The 19886-nt window shown below is 29.1% G+C and overlaps 3 protein-coding genes across 3 annotated transcripts in view; all 3 read left to right on the forward strand.

The window, feature by feature from the left end:
- Window positions 1-19886, forward strand: part of LOC125817435 (serine/threonine-protein kinase Nek5-like) — a 200868-nt gene that overhangs the window by 106056 nt on the left and 74926 nt on the right. The window lies entirely within an intron of this gene.
- On the forward strand, window positions 1422-2849 carry LOC125817697 (E3 ubiquitin-protein ligase PUB23-like). Its single transcript, XM_049497250.1, has 2 exons — window positions 1422-1944; window positions 2002-2849. Exons 1-2 carry the CDS (start codon window positions 1464-1466, stop codon window positions 2826-2828), a joined length of 1308 nt encoding a protein of 435 aa, XP_049353207.1. The 5' UTR covers window positions 1422-1463; the 3' UTR covers window positions 2829-2849.
- On the forward strand, window positions 12598-14170 carry LOC125817549 (E3 ubiquitin-protein ligase PUB23-like). Its single transcript, XM_049497099.1, has 2 exons — window positions 12598-12929; window positions 13241-14170. The coding sequence occupies exons 1-2, from the start codon at window positions 12603-12605 to the stop codon at window positions 14168-14170; spliced, it is 1257 nt and encodes a 418-aa protein (XP_049353056.1). The 5' UTR covers window positions 12598-12602.

Below are 19886 nucleotides of genomic sequence, written 5' to 3' on the forward strand. Positions count from 1 at the left end.
CGAGTTCAAATAATAATATTTTTTTCAAAATTTGATGCAGGCAATGATGGAATCAGAATTTTCATTAAGGGTGTTCAAAATCTAGAGAAGTAAACACATAAATAAGAGAAAAGAGATTCGACAACTATTATATATACATAAAAAAAAATTTAATCATGTATAAATAATATACTTTTCCAACGTCGAATGAGGTTCAAATGAACCCCCTGACCACAAGGTGGCTCTGCTCCGGGATGCGAGGTGGAGGAAGGCGGGTTCAAAATTTTGTAGATTTATGTGGATTTGCTCCACAATTGTCCAATGTGGCAGAACGGAGTGGATTCAAATAATACTTTTTTTTAAATCAGAGGTGGGCGAAGGAAGGCGGGTTGAAAGCTTTATAGGTTTATGTGAATTTGTTCCACAACCGACCCGTTTGTCATTCCTAGTTTTAGGGATGATGAATTTTCATGCAATTATAATGCAAGTTTTACTTGAGTTTCGTTATTTAGAGTCAATATATTGTGAATTTAAAAATAATTTTGAAAAAAAAATAGTTTTTTTCTAAACAAAATGTAATTTTATGTATTTAATAAATATTATAGTAATTAGATAATCCGAAATGGTAGCTAATACTCTCTCTCCCCCCCTGATCTATCTTATGAATCACTTAAATCTAGTAGGTTAAAATTAAGTACGCAAAGGTGTTTATTTATTTAATTATTTGTATATAAGTCTATATGTACGTCCATTAGAATATGAACACTTTTTTGTTCCCTTTTAGTAATTCGTAATTTTCTTTAAAATAATACTACAAATTATTATATTTATTTAATTTTTCCAAAATCTTGGAAAAAGTACATTAAGAGCCCCTTACTTCTTGTCATGATTCACTTTCTCTCTCTTCTGAATTTTCATGTGTTGACTTTCTTTCCTTTTATCAATTTGCACGCATTAATTACTTCTCTTCACAAATAGTATATATATGAACTAATTTTCCTCTTTTTTCCATACAAATCCATTTCCAACATTTCAATATCTTCAATCTCTTGAAAAGTTTCTCTTTATATTCATCAAAACATTACTTTATTTTCCCTTTCCCTTAGGGTATATCATTCTTTAGGTTAAACATTTCGATATCAAAAGTTTGTTGACCTCACTAATAAGATTCGTGTAAGATAGATTCCCAAAAAGTTGTGGTTTGTTCAAAGTATCTATTTTCCTCTTTTCTCCACACAAATCATCACTAATTCCCATCACAAAACACTAGTATCCTTTTCCCCTTCCCTTCACAAACTTGGTCCATTCCTCCTTCAAGAGATCTATATATCTCTTTGCTTCTTCAAATATGAACTTTTTTGTTTAACCATCCGATCAATTCATATTCATCTTGAATAAATCCACCAAGGAGCAAAAAAATTCTTTATTCTCAAGCTCGAATCTAAAATATTTGATCAGGGGTGGAGGGATCACGACCAACTAATATGGAAGATGTTGAAGTTCCGGATTATTTCCTTTGTCCAATATCAATGCAACTAATGAGGGATCCGGTTACAACATCAACCGGAATAACCTATGATAGGGAGAACATAGAGAAATGGCTATTCAAGTGCAAGAACACAACTTGTCCCATAACCAAACAAGAGTTGTTGACCATGGATCTTACCCCAAATCACACTCTTCGTCGTGTGATCCAATCTTGGTGCATCATGAATTCTTCCCATGGTGTTGAAAGGATTCCTACTCCAAAGTCTCAAGTAACAAAATCATATGTTCTAAAACTCCTTAAAGAAGCCATGCAATCCCAAGAAATGCAACTTTCTTGCTTGAGGAAACTTAAATCTATTGTTCATGCAAGTGAGAGCAACAAGAAATGTTTACAATCATGTGAGGTTGTAGATTTCTTAGCTTCAATTATAATGAAGCAAGAAGTGGCTTTTATTCAAGATTCAGAGTTCAGGATCAGTGGCAGAGATACCCTTTTACAAAAAGTCGTGCCATCTGACATTGTTTCACCAAAAGATTCCGAATCATACAAGTTGAGTTGTGATAATAGTCAGACACCACTTGTACTCGAGTACTTCACTACTAAGGCAAGTGATGAAGCATTGGATATTCTTTTCCATCTTAATCCCTCCGATGAAACCCTAAAAAAGTTCGTCTCCAAAGACAATGGAGACGAACTTTTCTTAGATTCTTTATTGTATTTCTTGAAATGTGAGAATTACCAATCTCGAGACTATGCAATAATGCTATTAAAATCAGCATTCAATGTGGCTGATCCATGCCAATTAATTGGTGCAAAACAAGAATATTTTAAAGAAATATTGTTATTTTTGAATAACAAACTAATCTCACAACAAGCTACAAAGGCTTCACTTAAATTACTAGTGGAACTTTGTCCATGGGGTAGAAATAGAATCAAAGCAATTGAAGTTGGAGCTATATCAACCCTAATTGAGCTTCTTCTTGATACAATAGAAAGAAGATCTTGTGAATTAATCCTTACAATTTTACACCAACTTTGTAGTTGCGCTGAGGGCCGGGCTGAGTTATTGAACCATGGGGCAGGAATAGCCATTGTTTCCAAGAAAATACTTAGGGTTTCACAAGTAGCAAGTGATAGAGGAGTGAGGATACTTTGTTCCATTTCAAAATTTTCAGCAACTTGTAAGGTTCTTCAAGAGATGTTGCAAGTGGGAGTGGTGTCAAAGTTGTGTTTGGTGATTCAAGTGGATAGTTGTTCAAAGACCAAGGAAAAAGCAAAAGAAATTCTAAGGTTACATTCTAGGGTTTGGAGAGATTCTTCTTGTCTTCCTCCTCATTTACTCTCTTCTTATCCTTCATAAAGAAAATTATAATGTTGTTGTTTTTGTCCTTTTCCAACTTTTGGATTTAACTTATATATACTGATCAGTATAAGAAAGTTTTGCCCTTTCAATGTAGTTTGACTTGTTATAATTCATTACATGTCTCATTTATGTTTTTTTTAGGTTACTAAATTTACTTATTATGGCCCGAAATACATTAGATAATGATAATTGTTGAAGTGTATGACTATCTAATCTGAAAGTTAAAGTTATGAAAAAACACTTGTAATTAGTTAATTACTATATGCATACTTACATGTGGACCTAATTTATTTTTAATTAATTAAGGCGTAAAAGAAGATGTGTGTGTTTTGTGGGTGACGGTGAGATTTGAATCTAGAATCTTTTATTTGTTTTGTTACAATATCAAAGTATGTGAGTATTTCACTTAAATATTTAAGTTGTTAATTAAGTTGAAAACAGAATTAGTATATGTTTTCGGTTTAAATAAATTAAACTCTTCCTTTTTTATGTAGATAATTGAGAAATATTACTCCAAAGTGTAGTGTTTGAAGTTTGAGCATTGGGGTTTAGGGTTAATTATCAAAACAACAAACATTTATATTAAAAAAATAATTAATCCATGACTATTGAGATATGATCTAATTTGGATTCTATTTACTGTTTTTCAAATAACTTTTAGTGGACATATATGCATTATATATAGTTGAGCTCTTTTAACAAAGCCATCCACCTAGAGATTCTAAAAGTTCAATTTTTTCCTAGGGCAACTATATATAGTTTTTTTCATTTTTTTATTAATTGGTTTCTCATTCGATGTCTGGTACTCATATTGAAGTTTGTTGATTAAAATTAAATCGCATATTACATGACTCATTTCCAAGAACGACACTCTCCTTCGAATTATTTTTATTTCAAAAGCTCGAATCAAAAAAATTTATTTCAAAATAAAGAAATCTCAATCATATCACGAGAACCGTCCCCATACGATGTGAAGTCACTATAATTGGTGTAACATGGATTTGAGTTTAGTCCAAAGTTCGAAAGGTCAAAGTCGTACAATTGCGATTTAGATAGTGTCCCATCCTTGTTTTTTAGTTTATTGTTTATTCATCTTCTTATTTTTTTCAAAATTATTTGTCTAGACATGAAGTGGCGGTTTGATCTGTCCAATGAATAAAAAACACAAACTTAAAATAATTGAGAAATAATAGTAATAATAAAATGATTAGGAAAGCAAACACACGTATCTAGAACACGAAAATAGATTTTTTTATAAATTATTTGTTTGTTTAAAATAACAATTTTCTCACATAATTATGAGAAATTTGATTTTTTAGTTTTTTTTAAATCTTTTTTATAAAAGATCTTCATTTTACACCTAATAAATTTTAAAAAATTATTCAATTTATAAATAACCACAAGATATTATTAGTGATAATTAATTATAGATCTTGCCATGCACCTTCCTATATCATAATTAGACTAAAGCCATGTTCCTCTCTCCAGCTGTTGGGATGCATGAAAGTTAGTATTAGGTTTGTTTGGTATGACGAAAAATATTTTTATAAAATAAATAAATTTATTTATTTGTGTTTAGTTTAAGGAAAAAAATAAATATATATATTCGATAAGCTTTTATACGTAATTAGTAAAGCATTATGATAGGGTGAATGGTCAAGAGACGGGGGTTGGAGATGTTGGGTGGCTGGAAGGAGATAATTAATTTGAAAGTTACGAAATTTGTTTATTTCAATTTTCATTAGAAGTTTTCTTTTCATTTTTAAGGGCCTTATTTTCTCAGAAAAAAAATTTCCAAAATATTTTGACAAACAAGAGAAAATTAACCCCCCACCCCCCAAATACCAAACACATCAAATTACTTTGTACTCTTATCTCTGTAAGGGTAAAAGGTATATTTGAATCTCTGTAAGGGTAAAAGGTATATTTGAACAAACTATAATTAAAATGGAATATGACAAACATATAACAGTGAGGGTATATATGACCCAAAATTATAACATAGGAATAATATAATAATTTTTTAAATAAATATGACCATTTTCTGTATTAAATATCTGGACCCTTTTATATATACGAATCCGGATCCAAAACTAAAATTAGCCCAACCTACAAACCAAGCTAGTAATAAATAATGAGTAATTTACAGAAATTTTAATAGTTCAGGAGTTAATTACTTAGATACACACTCGTTTTCAACATTACGAATCTTACTAGATTTTGGCGGTCCAAATACATGTATCTCGAGATACATGGGATCAAAATTAGATGCAATTTGTTCTAGATACACTGGATTGCAAGTGGATCCGCATGTATCTTGGATACATAGACAAACTTCGTTCGCCACTCTCCTATCTCGCTCGTGTATCTAGTATATATATACATATATATATATATATAGTATGATTTGTATATATCTGGAATACATAGACAAATCTCGTCTCCCTCCTTTTTTCTCGCTCAACTCTCTCCCTATTTCAGTGTATCTGGTAGCAAAAAAACATCTATATACGTATATTTGACTTGAAATCTGGTATGAAATTATTAATTAGTGAGATAAAATGTAATCATTTCAAACTGTAAAGCGTATTTGTGTAATTGGATAATTTTTTCATAAATATAAGTGGGCTTGGCCCAATACAAAATAAAAGAGGAAAACCCAAACTATGAAACCCTGCAATTCCGTTTGCATATATATTTCTAAATTTAAACGGGACATTGGAATATGGTAAAAATGTTTTTGTGTGATCTATAGCTCACAAACTTGAATCGTAGATGCAATCGCTAATACTTATATTAAAATAAATTATCTACATCACAACCGTTGAAATGTAGCTCTTCCTTGAATTATATTAACATGGGATGCTATGTGCTTTGAACTACTCCATAATGAACTACATATCATAGCTTTTCCGTTTATACAAAAGATGCATATAATCTAATTGTAATTTACTACATACATTTTAATTTTTGTTAATTTTATAAATATCTAACGTTTAAAAATTAATGTATATGTAAATATTGTATAAACAATGTATATAAATGTATATACATATTTGATACATAATTATACATCATATATGTTTATACAATATCGATATATATATTACATATACATATACTTATTTTGTTGAAAAAATATTATCACATAGTACAATTACGTAAAAACTTCTGGTAAAGATCTAAGAAATGTAAGTCTAAGATATTGCCTGCTTTCTTTTCTTTGTCTAAGTCCTTTTTCATAATATTTTATTTCTTAAAATGTTAGTTGTTTGCACATATGTTTCACAAAGTTGACACTTTCTCATTTGTCTCGATCAAAATAAAAAAGAGAAGGAAAAAATGAAAAGGAATGGAGTAAAAAAAGAAGAAAAAAAACCAATTAAATGTATTTGAATAAATATTTTCTTTTTGTTAGGAAGTGTTTTACCTCTAATAGTGAATTTTTTGATGAAAATTCAAATTTAGTCGAACTCTAATACAAATACAAACGCCAAATAAATAAATAAATAAAACTTTCTCATGCCAACCATTAATTCTTCCTTTCTAATATGTCAAAAAAAGGTGGAGCCTATCTATTAATTGTAATAATTCTTAATAGATGACAACACAATGCCGTTCTATGTGGTCTACTAAGACATTTCTTGATCGTGGAACTCGTATAGTTATTTAAAAAATAGTTTAATTTTTTTGGCATGTGCAAATATATATATATATATAAGTTGGTTTAGTTTGTGAATAATTTATATTGAAATTATAAAAAAGAGATTATAAATATGAAGTTTAAATAATAATAATATAAGAAAAATCCAAATATTTAGCTCATTTCTTTTAAATGTCAAAAAAACAAAGATGAAGTACTATGATTTCGTTGTAGAAAAATAAATTGGGTGATATTTTAAATTAAAATAACTATAGGGACATCGATTTATTAAGGCCCATCATAAGAATTTGATAAAAGAGGGTAAAAATGAGGATAATTAGGAGGAGTGTATCTAGTTCCACGTGCGAATCAATTCAAATTCATGTTGGGCGGTAGGGGTGTATAAAATCGAACCGAAAATCGAATCAAATCGCAAATTGAGTCAACCCGGAAAAAAAACCCGACTAGTGGTTTGGATTGACTTGGTTTGGTTTTGAAAAAAAAAAAACCCAACTATATTTGGGTTGGTTTGGTTTTAACTAAAAAAACCAACCCGAGACCAAATCAACCCGACATTATATATATAAAATTTTATTTTATACATAAAAATTTTACTTTGATATAATTTTTAAATATTTCTTATACTTTTTCATAGTTTTTATCTTTAAATATATTATTTCAAGTTTGAAACTTAGAATTATGAATGGGCCAATAAAGATTATAGTCCACAGATGTTGGTAATTATAATAAAGCTTAAATCAAAATCAAATTAATACTAATGCAAAAAGAAAATCAATTCAACATTAAGAATGACAATAATATTGAATATTTGTTCTTTAGTTTTACATTGGTTAGACAATTAAAATACATAATCTAATTTTAATTTCCTTTAATATTTAGTCATGTAACTAATACTAATTAAACTTAATTTTAGCATGATTTAGTACTTTTAAATTATGATCATTTTCATTATGACTTGTTAATTTGCAATATTTGTTTTACGCGATTTCATTATTATTGTTTTTGTTGGATATTTTAGTGTCATTAATCATATCATATTGTGTTATATATTTTTAAAAAACATCTTAGATAGTTATATTTTGGTAGGACTAAAGAAATATTTGAAGTACTAGTAAATTATATGTTTGTATGAATACTTTACCGGAAAAACCCGAAACAACCCAAAAAACCAAAAAACCAAAAAACCCGAAAAAACCCAAGGTTGAAAAACCTGAGTTTTATTGGTTTGGTTTGGTTTATAAATTTAAAAATCAGACACAAATAATTTGGTTTGATATTTGAAAAAACCCGAACCAACCCGATCATGTACACCCCTATTGGGCGGTTAACTAAATAAAGAAGCCAATCATCTCACAAGGAGATTCTTGGAGCAATACAGAGATAGAAAAAGAAATCTTACATATGTTTCATTAAACTAGAAAAACACACGTACAACAAGGTCCCAAAAGAAGTTCAATGGAGGTCGATTGAGTTTAGGGGTGTACTTGTGGCATACATTAAAACGATAAAGGATATGTTTCCAAGACACCATATAGTAAATACAATGGAAGGAGACTCAAAATTCTTTCTAATTGTAATGGGGATAGCATCTAGTTGAATCAATTCTTATCTAGTTTCTATTTTCCCTAATGATGGATGAGTTGATGTGATATATTCAAAACTAGCATGGTGTATGCTATTCACGAGTGCCATAATATTGATCGACAAGACACATGTGACAGAGTTAAGGATAAACTGAAGGTTCGGAGAAGGACCTTAAAGTCTAAACGCTTTCAGGTTGGGCAGCATCAAAACAAAGTACATAGAGTACAAGTTTAGTGGTGTCATAAGAAGTAAATCGGGAGGTAAAGATTTATATACAAGTAATCCTCAAGACAGAAACTTCAAGTATTTTTTATTATATGGGGAAATCGGCGTGAATGGCACACATCGTATTGAAATTAGGTGAATGAAATAGAGGCTCTCAACATGTGTCTTGGATATGTGATAAGAACATGTCACCAAGACTTAAAAGTAAGTTCTACAAGGTGATTATTGGACCGAGGATGCCACATATGGAATTAAGTGTTGGTTAATTAAGAACTCTCACATATTCAGAAAATGAAGGTAGTGAAAATGAGAATGCTTAGATTGATGTATGTGTGGGTAGACTAGGAGAGATAACATTATAAGGAACAGAGATATATGGGACAAGATGGGATTAGTCTTTTCCTTGGTGGACAAGATGCAAAAAGTGAGATTGAAATAATTCGGATATGAAAAAAGGAGGAGCATAGATTCTCTAGTGAGCTAGGACGTACGAGAGATTGACAGTGATAGGCATAAGGAAAAGTAGAGATAGATCAAGGAAAAATTTGGAAAAGGTGATTAGACAAGATATGTTACATCTTTAGCTTACCAAGGACATTACTCTATTTAAATATGCGAACATGGAGATCGAATTAGTATCATAGACACGTAGTAGATAGTTGAGTAATTTCTCACTTTCTAGTAGATATTATTTTTATGTTAATATCTTTCTGTCTTGATATAATTTTCATCGTAGTTTTTTTCATTTTACTCGTATTTTTTTTTTCAAAACTCTTCTTGATTGAAATTATTTTAAATTAATAGATATATGAGATAAAATTTGCATACATTTTATGATCCTCATATCCTACTTATAGAGCCATAGCTATGTTTGTTAGCTGTGGAAAAAATCCCTTCCAGATTATTCAAACTAAGATTTTAGATCTACTTCTTTTGGGTAAAGTGACAGTAACTTAAAATAATTTTATTATAAAGTACTCTTACTATTCACTTTTATTTATCACTTTTTCTTTAAATAGTTTTTATTTTTATTTGTCACCTTTGATATATCAAAAAAAGACAATTATTATTTCCTTGTTTTACCCTCAGCATTAAATACTTATTTTTCAAATTATTTCTCAAGATCTAATACTAAACATTATTTAGTAAGGATAGTTTAATAAAATATTTATATTAATAACTATTTTCTTAATGAATATATCTAGTCAAATAATGACAGGTAAAAGTGAACGGAAGGAATATCAATTAGTCCTTAGTCTATGGATGTGCCTCTCTCATGACGTTCAAATGATCTAGAATGTGTCTAAGTCAAAAAAAAAACATAGTTGCTATACATTTATTGCTTGACTTAAAGACTATAATTATTGACGTCATAATTTTCAAATGTATATATTCAAAATTAAAGTCTAACTTAATTTACTGAAGTTTTGTGCAAAAACGTGTCAAGACTTATCAATAGTGTAAGTTTTTCAGGATAGAATTTTTTTTGATAAAAAATTAATCTATTGTGTAAACACATGCTAGACTTTTCAATAGTGTAATTTTTTAGGATTGAATTTTGATAAAATGCTAATCTAGCTAGTCTTTTATGTAGTTTTTTTTCTATAGGATATATATATATACCAATATGAGAAAATTTACTTTACTCACACCATTAGTTTATTTTCTATTTTATCCATGTCTTATCGAAGACACGACTCTAAATAGAAAAATTGAAAAGATAAAAAATTAGGATATAAGACTAGTAATTAGTCGAGTATTATTACATTTTATGTGCGAGAGGTATGTGATACTTAGCAGGTGTGTGTAGTATCTTATTCTTTGGTGTGCATTATTACTTGTTATCTCATTTGTGTTTTATCTTTTTATTTTATTATCATATTATTCTTGCAAATCTATTTATGAAATATGTCTTTTGAGTCGAGGATCTATTAAAAACCATCTCTATAACTCATAAATATAAGAGTAAAATTTGTATACACACTACTCTCACCAAACTCCACTTACAAAATTGTGTTGGATATTGTTTATTGGAAATAGATTTATAGAGGATTTTAAGAGAATCATGAAAAGATGGCAAATCAAGAAAACATCCACTAGAAAATCTTGTTTGTGTATAAAAACTACTCCCTCTATTTTAATTTATATGAAGAAATTCGGAGTACAAGAACTAAAATTATTTTATTATAAATTTCAAGTATAGATTCTTTAAATATCTATAAATAACATATAGTGCATATTTAAAAGCTACACAAAAAGTAATATTTCTTCGATTCTAAATTAGTTATCTTACAATCCTTTTTAAAAGGAAAAAAAAGGCTTAAAAATATTTTTCTTTCTTACCGAATACATTATCAATTGATCATACATATGAAAATGAGGTACCCCTCTTTTTTTGGTTTAATGTTTATCACGATAAAGTGTGTAATTGAACAGCCAGCCAATGTTTCATAATTCATCAAACTAGACTTACAAAGAAAGTAATTAATATAATGTGGCCAAAATGAATTAAAATCATAAAGTAAAACCTCTCTTTTTTCTTTTTCCCATTTTGACAAAAACTTTTATGTTTTAATGGAAAAAAGGCCCATTGCATACATAAACACAGTGGGTATCTTTTCGTGTATCACAAGTTATAATTAACCATTTGAATAAAACACTTCAAACATCCAGAAGGGAGAAGAAAAAAACACAAATTTATTGTAGGTTCCTATTGATTATCATGCTTCTTCTTTTTTTGTCACAATAATAATATATCAAGTATAATTTTATAAGTGAAATTTAAACAGGATAGTATAGAATAGAATGTACATAAACCTTATTTCTATCTTGTCAGAAAAAGAGATTGTTTCGGTCAATAGACCATCGATTCAAAGAAAGTAAAAATGCTATTTATGATAACATAACGAATAATAAGATAGTAAGAAGATAGAAGTATATATATTAGACAATTAATTGTAATAGAAAAGAAATACACTTCCTTATTTTTTAATCAATAAATATGCAATATATTTAAGAACAAATATAAGTTAATCTTATTTATATTTGAACAATCATAACATTAACATCAACCAAAACTCACTTGTTTGAACTTTTCAAATTTTATAACGTCTATGTTATGTACTCTCTCAATTTTAATATAAATGAATTTCTGAATCTTTTCTATTGTTTAAAATGAATGAATTTTTCAAAATTCAAAGATGTATTAATTAGTTTTTCTCCAAAATTATCCTTCTATTAATTAATGGATTATTCATTGACTATCTTTAGTTTTTTTTTAAAAAAAAAAAATCTATACAAATTTAAGTGTCTACTAATATAAATGTGATTTGGTTATTATTTATTCCTCTGTTTTTACTTTCTGGAATTGAAAGGAGGGACAACTTCATTTATAATCCTTAAGTATACTTTATGCATTTACATTTTGAGAAAATTATGACTTAATTAGAAGTTAATTGTATTTTTATAAAATATTGGGCATGTATAATCTTGAAACTTTCGAAAAGGGAAGCATTTAATATCTCGTGTACATGTGTTTTATTATTGGTTTATTAATATATATACGATGTAGGGGTCATGTTTAACCTCCATCTTGAATGTGACTTTAAGAAACTAAAATAAAATTTAAAGGATATAAACGTCAATTGAAGCAAAATTAAAGAACATGTTAATATAATATATCATATTTAAAAGTTAATCAATTATAAGTAATGTTTATAATAAATATTAGAATTAATAAAATAAAAAATAAAAAAAGTTACAACAAATACAGAGTGTTTGATTAAGATTATAATTTTTCCATTTATAAACGCTTTTGATTTGACCAAATATTTTACTAATTCATTTAATTCATCATCATTATTTTACCAAAAATATTCATTATTTATTGACAGTATAAACACATAATACATAGAATCTAAATCAATATAATAATTATTTAACCTTTCATATCATTATATATATGATCTACCTTCCATAAGGCAAATATTAAAAAGTCAACATACCAAAAAAAAAAAGATTTTATATTTCTCATTTGCTTACTCATAAGTGGACCCACCTCATTCAAACTTTGACCAATTATCCAACCAAATAAGGAATATTTCTAATCATAATAAAATAATAATATGATTTGCTTTGACTTTATAATGAGTCTTTATTATTCTTCCTCTTTTGTATTCTCCATTCAAACTTCACACATTTATTAGCCGCTATTTTTTACCACTTTCATTAATATAAATACTCATATTCTTCTTCATATTTACTTAGGTTCTTGTTTTTGGTCTGCAAAAAAAAAAAGTATGGATGAAGTAGAGATACCTCAATATTTTTTATGTCCTATATCACTTATGATCATGAAAGATCCGGTGACAACGGTGACCGGAATAACATATGATCGAGAAAGCATCGAGATGTGGTTGTTAACGGCTGAGGAAGAGGCCATGACAACCACATGTCCGGTGACAAAGCAAATTTTGCCTAGAGACATAGAGTTGTTGACACCAAATCATATGCTAAGACGAATTATTCAAGCTTGGTGTATTGCTAATGCAAGTAAGGGGATTGATAGAATACCAACCCCTAAATATCCTTTGAACAAATCTCACATTCTTCGACTTGTTCGTCAGGTAAATGAGTTTAAATTTTATGCACTGATATGTGTTTATTTATCATTACAAGATTTTTTTCCAATCAAGTCATCTAAAAGATAGTTATAGCTAGGTAAGTAATAACGGTTCATGTAACATGCTATAATGGGTTAAATTCTTTACATTTATCGATGTATATAAAGTTAAATTCATTGTATGTATATATAACAAGTATATATGATGTGATAGCCTAAATATAGATTAAACAATCTAGTATAACATGTGAAATATAATTAAAATGGTTGTGTAGACATTCTTTATACTGACAATGTATATAACTTATACTGCAGGTGAATAATGATAAGCTTTGTGTTGAAGCATTGAGGAAAATTGATGTTTTGGTGATTGAGAATAATGAGAAGAACAAGAAGTGTTTGGAGGAAGTTGGTGCAATTAAGGCTATGGTTACTTTTATAGTAAAAAGTTTTAAAGAAAGAAAACTAATCAATGGTCTTGAAGAGGCTTTAAGAATTTTCCACCTTGTTTGGAGCTCAACAATTCAAAATATTCAACTTGTCAAGGAAAATCGCGATCTAATTGAAGCTATTTCATGGATCTTGAGGAGTGACATGACCAAAAATCAAGTTGTTATCAAGACTCAAGCAATGATGGTCTTGAAAAATGTAACAGAAGTCTCGAGTTCAAATCTTCTATCAGGGCTAAACCCTGAGTTCTTTCAAGAATTGGTGAATACTTTACGAAAAGAAAGTGAACATCACATCTCTCAACAAGCAACAAAAGGCGCGTTACAAGTTCTAATAAATGCTTGTCCATGGGGAAGAAACAAGCATAAGATCATCGAATCAGGAGCTATATTCGAGCTCATAGAGCTCGAATTAGGCAACACTGAAAAGAGGGTTTCAGAGTTGGTACTTTGTGTTCTAGCGCATTTGTGTACTTTGGCTGATGGTAGGGCTGAATTTTTGAAACATGCTGGTGGACTTAGTGTTGTTGCTAAAAGGACACTTAGGGTTTCTTCATCCACAGATGATTGTGCAATTCAAATTTTTGGATCAATTTCAAGGTGTTCAGCCACAAAAGAAGTGTTGATGGAAATGTTGAGAGTTGGAGTTGTGTCAAAACTTTGTATGGTGATTCAAGCTAGTTGTGGTGAGTATTTGAAGAAAAAAGCTATGGAGATCTTGAAGACACATTCAAATGTTTGGAGTAATTCTCCATGTATACAAGTTTATCTCTTGACTAGATATCCCGGACAATAGGGTCCAACAACATATCAGTATAATTCTACAAATGGGGGGATTGGAGAAGATAAAATGTATACAAATTTTTTTCCTACCTTTATAGGAGGTTGTTTCTGATAGATCTTCGGGTCAATAGTGGCCTAAATGCTTTAATGATAATGTTTTATTCTTTTCTTCTTTTAATGATACAGTATGTATAAATGATATACCAACATTGTATCCCCTTTAGTTTTCCAAAATAGATCTTAATCTTTTTTTTAGGGTTTGTTAAGCAAGTAAAAAAATATTATCCTAAAAGTACTTGTATGTAATCTAGCAATACATTATGTGAGGGAAATGGGGTAGGGAGTTGGGCTTCGGGGGTGGGATGGGGTGGATGGTAAAGGGTAGGGATTGAGAATATTGGGTGGTTGGGAGGAGACAATGATCTTGAAATATCACTTATAAAACTTGTTTTTCCTTCTTTCGTTAGAGAACTTATTTTCCTCATATTTAAGGAGTTTGTTTTCCTAGAAAATATATTTTTCAAAATATTTAACCAATCAAACTTGAGAAAATTGAAAAACATTTACCAAAAAAATGTTTTCCAATTTTCCTATATTTGGCTGGTTGATATGTTTGGGAAACATTTTTTCTCTAGGAAAACAAGTTCCTTAAGATGAGGAAAATGACTTCCTAATGGAAGTAGCTAAGGGAAAACGAGTTCGATAACTGACCACCCCTGAACCTCTACTTTCTATCCCAGTCCGCCTCCATAGTATTTCAATAGATAACATATATGAATGCTCTTAGGACAATATTTTCTAACTTACTTACCAGACAATAGCTAGAAAATAAGTATGAAATACACTTACTTTCCAGAAAAATATTTTCTACGAAATCATTTTTCGTGGAAAACATTCTCCTTCCACCAAACACTAAAAATATTCCCTTCGATTAAAAAAAAATAATCTAATTTTAGAAGACAGATTGAGATCTACTTAATTTATCACTACGCCCTCCCATACATAATGTGATATTTTAGATCTTGAATTAAGAAAATCTTTTAATAACATACATTAAATTAAGAGGGTTATTTAACTAAATTACCTAATTTACTCATAGGAAAAATTCAAAAAGTATTCAACAAAAAATTAATAATTTGTTCAGATCATTTATTAGACAAAAGTATATTTGAAAACAAAATTAAGTTAATTCATATATAAGTGCACTACTAAAAATACTATAAGCAAGTGAGCTAGTATTATTTAACAAATTTCATGTACCAAAATTTGAGAGGAATGACTTGTTTATATAATACTTTATTTATTTATTCAAACAATTTATTTTATGTTGAATCATATACATATGAATCCCATTCAATTGAAGTATATAAAATTGACTTCTGATTTTATTTATCTAAAATATTCCCTTAGATAAGCATGCAATGCTTTGTCATCATATTTTAGTCTCCAAAAAGACAAGAATGAAAAGGTAACTAAGCTAACGTTTGACTATAAATTTATAAGAATTTAGAAAAAAAAGTGTATTTAAAGTTGTATTGAAAATAGTTTTTGGAAATTGAAATATGTTGGAACATGTATTTTATTTTGAAAAAAATTGATGTTTCATTAGTAGAAGAAAATTCTCACCCCAAAAGTTATTCAAACATATTTTGAAACTTGAATTATTATTTTTCAAAAACTTATCAAATTTCATGTACAAATGACATTTTCATTCTTTTTTAAATTAAAAAGAAATCAAAATCTATAATTAAACGGAAGTTAAATAAGTTTTATTTTTCTAAATACATACACTACTAAAAAATGTGTAAAAACACAGGGATGAACTGTGTAGATCTTTTGATAAAAAAAATTCTAATAAAAAAACAATGGACTTTAAATAAAATCAACTTAATATCCATCGATTATTTTTTGCGCAAAACTATAAGAAAGGTTATTATTGTTGTTATTATTAAAAGAGAAATTGTGCTCTCAACTAAAAGTTTATTTGAAAAAAAAAGTGTACCTACGTAACAAAAAGATAATACCGTGCTATGAAAGGTGGTACCATGAGCTTCAAGAGTAAAACATTTTTATTTTAATTAGAAGATGTATGAGTCAGTTCAGTATTACTATAAAATATTTAGAAAACTTGTTTGTTTGAATGAATGAAGAGGCATATTTTAATTTTGAACGACCTTTTTTTTTTTATAATTGAGAAATCTTTTTTAGCTGATATACAGTTTGAAACTTGGTGAATAATACATTTACTTGTCTACATTTAATCGCTCCACAACTACAATTAAACTCGTGACAAGCACCTAATTAAGTGACATATCATGTGTTATGCTTTTACCACTAAACCAAAGCCTCAAGAGCAATTTAGTTTAACTTTTCTTGGTTAAAAAAGATGAATTTTTCTTGCCTCGAAAATACAATATAAAGAAAATTGTATAAACTTTTAAATTTATTTATGTTTTGATAATTGTAGTGGTCGAGCCAACTTGGGCACACCTCAACTAGTTTCACGAGATACATGTCACCTCCCACCAGCAATAAGTATAAGGTAACTTTGTCCACCAAGGTTAAAGTAGATGAGAAGAAGTCACCAAGTTTTTCTCTGTGCTGGAAATTGAACCTGAGACTCAACTCAACTCTTAAATATTTTTATAAAAATCACGTTTCCCGAACGCCAACAGGCCTTCACTTTCGCGAAGGTTTGCCCACTTGACCTTTCGCGAAAGTGAACCAGCCTTCGCAAACGCAACCCTCGTGAAAGTGAACCAGCCTTCGCGATCGCGAGGTCAACAAATACTAGAAAAACAGCCAACTTTCAAATCATCAAATGGACCCTCGGGCTTCGTTCGAAAATTTTGATAAGAATAAACTGGACATGCTGCCCCACTAAGTTTGACAATCCGGACTCAATGGAATCGTTGGATTTCCAAAAAAAATCAACTAGCGGAATTACCATCCCGGACCACTCTTAAGGCTAAAAACTCAACTTCTTACCCCAAACATCCAAATATTAACCTAAGGCCTCGGAAACCTTACCAACCACCTTACTAGTGCAAACTCGACGTTCCGAACGTGATGGAACTGACAGAATCCCCATTCGACGCTCGGACAAAATGTTGACCAAAGTCAACACTATCATGAATTCTCAACTCAAGAGGGATCAAATCACCAAAAATACACTCAATCGCATCGGGGACCACACCAACCATTTCCAAAACACAAATTAAACTAAGCATAGAAACTCTAAGGGGAAGGGCAAAATGGTCAATTCACAATTAAAAGCAAATTCACTAGAAATGGGACATTACAGTAGGATTCGTGTATTTACTTCTTTACCTTTATACAAGTTCAAGTGTCTACTTGTGCAGACCCAAAGTTGGAAAGCATAAATGTGAAATAAGGTTAAGTTAAAAGGCACATTTATGTATTATGCCAAAAAATATCGAATAAAAAAATTGACATGTGTAATTGAAGTTAAAAAAAACAATCTGATGCTACAAGCTCAAATTTTGCATGTTGATAAATGATTAGTTAATGGAATAAACAACTTTTTTGCTGCGACATAAAAATGAAATTTTATAGCTAGTGTGAGGTATTTATCTAAAATATTCCATTAGATAAGCATGAAATGCTTTGTCATCATATTTTAGTCTCCTAAAAGACAAGAATGAAATGGTAATTAAGCTAATTTTGACTATAAATTTTATAAGTACTTGAAAAAAAAAGGAGTATTTTAAAGTTCAAAATAGCTTTTGAAAACTGAAATTATGTTTAAACATATATTTTATTTTGAAAAAAATTGATGTTTTATGAGTAGAAGAAATTTTCACCCCAAAAGTTATTCAAACCACTATTGAAACTCGAATTATTATTTTTCAAAAAGTAATCAAATTTCATGTACAAAATTACATTTCATTTTTAAAATTTTTTTTATAAAAATCAAAATCTATAATTAAATGAAAATTAAATAAGTTTTCTTTTTCTAAATACATCCACTATTAAAAAAAGTGTAAAAACACCGGGATGGTCTAAGTAGATCTTTTGATAAAAAAAAAAATTAAAAAAATCGATGGACTTTAAAATAAAATCAACATGACATTCATCAATTATTTTTCACGCGAAACTATAAGAAATGTTATTATTATTGCTATTATTAAAAGAGTTTCTAGCAAGATAGACCAAACAAAAGAAATACATCAGAAATTGTGTAAGTCTTTGTATAGAATAGTCCTTCTCTATATGAGTCGTGGACTACAATTCATTTTGTTGCTTTTCATAATATAATACAATCTATCGAGCACTTCTTCCAGTGCTTATAAATGTGATTGTTTCATTATTGAACTACTACATGATTTTTTATTTAATTTTTTTTTTCATATCTTTGTATAGAATAGTCTTTCTATAAATGAATCGTGGACTACAAACAAACATTTAAAAGAAAATTTAATATAACTTTTTATAATTCTTGGTTATAAGCGATTTGAAAATAATTAAGTAACCTAGTGTAATTGACACTAATACTATATTATGTTGTATTACGCTTCTTTCGAGTTGTTCACTAGTCCAATCTCTTGATGATAAATGATTTGCTTGTATGATTCATTAAACGCTTACTTGCACTAGTTTCATCAATGTATAATAAGTTTGACGTTTCTGCAATATGATAAGGAATACTTTGTGTTTACTCTGCTTCTATTCGGAAAGCAAACACTTTTAAGTTAAGGGTAATAAAAGATTATGTCTAGAAATTTTAGAATGAAATATTTATGTATGACCGACATATTTTTGATTTCTACATATCTTATTATATACAACCTCTTAATTGTATAAGTTTATCTATTGCTTACTAGCAATTTCTTTGGTTTCAAAAAAAAATTATTATTGATTAATGTAACCCCCCGGAAATTTTTTGAGCCAAGACTTGAATCATCCTTCGTAGTGAGTAAGTGTTTACCAAGGAATTTAAAATTTCTTAAGTAATAAGTTCAGGTTACTAGATATAACACCTTGAGTTCCAAAAAGATCCTTAATTCTTTTAAGTTTTGGGTCAACTTCAAATGACTATAACTTTCAATACATAATGAGTTAGAAGACCCATAAGATATCAAATGAAATATCTCTGAGTCCTCTTTCCAACGCCACCGAGTTTGCTAATTTTTGAGCTCATATAAGGGAAATATGCCCGTTTGAAATCAGGCTGTCTATTTAAGGAAAGTTATCCGAATTTAATAGGGGTATTTTGGTCTTTTCCTTACCCTATAAGATTTAATTTATTTTTAGTAATTAAATAGGAGTCTAAACTGATTTGGTTTAGTTTACACAAGCATAATTCACGCTAGGTTTTTAGAAAAGAGTTCAAGAAGAGAAAAGAGGAGGAAAGAGGAGAAAAGGGGAGAAAAGTCAAGGTTTCGTCAAGTTCTTGAGGTTTCATTGCGGATTTCGCCAAGGGTTTGATCCCTAAGAGGTATGTAAGCTTCCATAGTGTTGGGTTCGTTCACCCACGCGTCAATCATGATTTATTCAACATAATTTCATTCTTGAAATTTAAGGATTTATGTTCTTGATGAGTTCTTGATAAGTGTTCTTGAAGTTTCATTCTCAATCTTGCTTTGTTGGGATTTTGATGAGTTCTTGAGATAATCGTATGGATTTTAAGAGTTTTTTTTAGTAGATTCTTGTATACTTTGGTTGGGTATTCGAATCTAAGTGATTGAGGAAGAAATCATTCAATTATA

The sequence above is a fragment of the Solanum verrucosum genome, unplaced genomic scaffold (assembly GCF_900185275.1).
Source record: "Solanum verrucosum unplaced genomic scaffold, falcon-dt-bn FXZP01000434.1, whole genome shotgun sequence".
Classification (NCBI taxonomy): Eukaryota; Viridiplantae; Streptophyta; class Magnoliopsida; order Solanales; family Solanaceae; genus Solanum; species Solanum verrucosum.

Excerpts from the sequence above, each read along its gene's own strand:
- LOC125817549 (XM_049497099.1), top strand. The coding sequence starts at position 12,603 with ATGGATGAAGTAGAGATACCTCAATATTTTTTATGTCCTATATCACTT. Across the intron at positions 12,930-13,240 it reads TTCTTCGACTTGTTCGTCAG|GTGAATAATGATAAGCTTTG; the intron begins GTAAATGAGTTT and ends CTTATACTGCAG.
- LOC125817697 (XM_049497250.1), top strand. The coding sequence starts at position 1,464 with ATGGAAGATGTTGAAGTTCCGGATTATTTCCTTTGTCCAATATCAATG. Across the intron at positions 1,945-2,001 it reads AGATTCAGAGTTCAGGATCA|ATTCCGAATCATACAAGTTG; the intron begins GTGGCAGAGATA and ends TTTCACCAAAAG.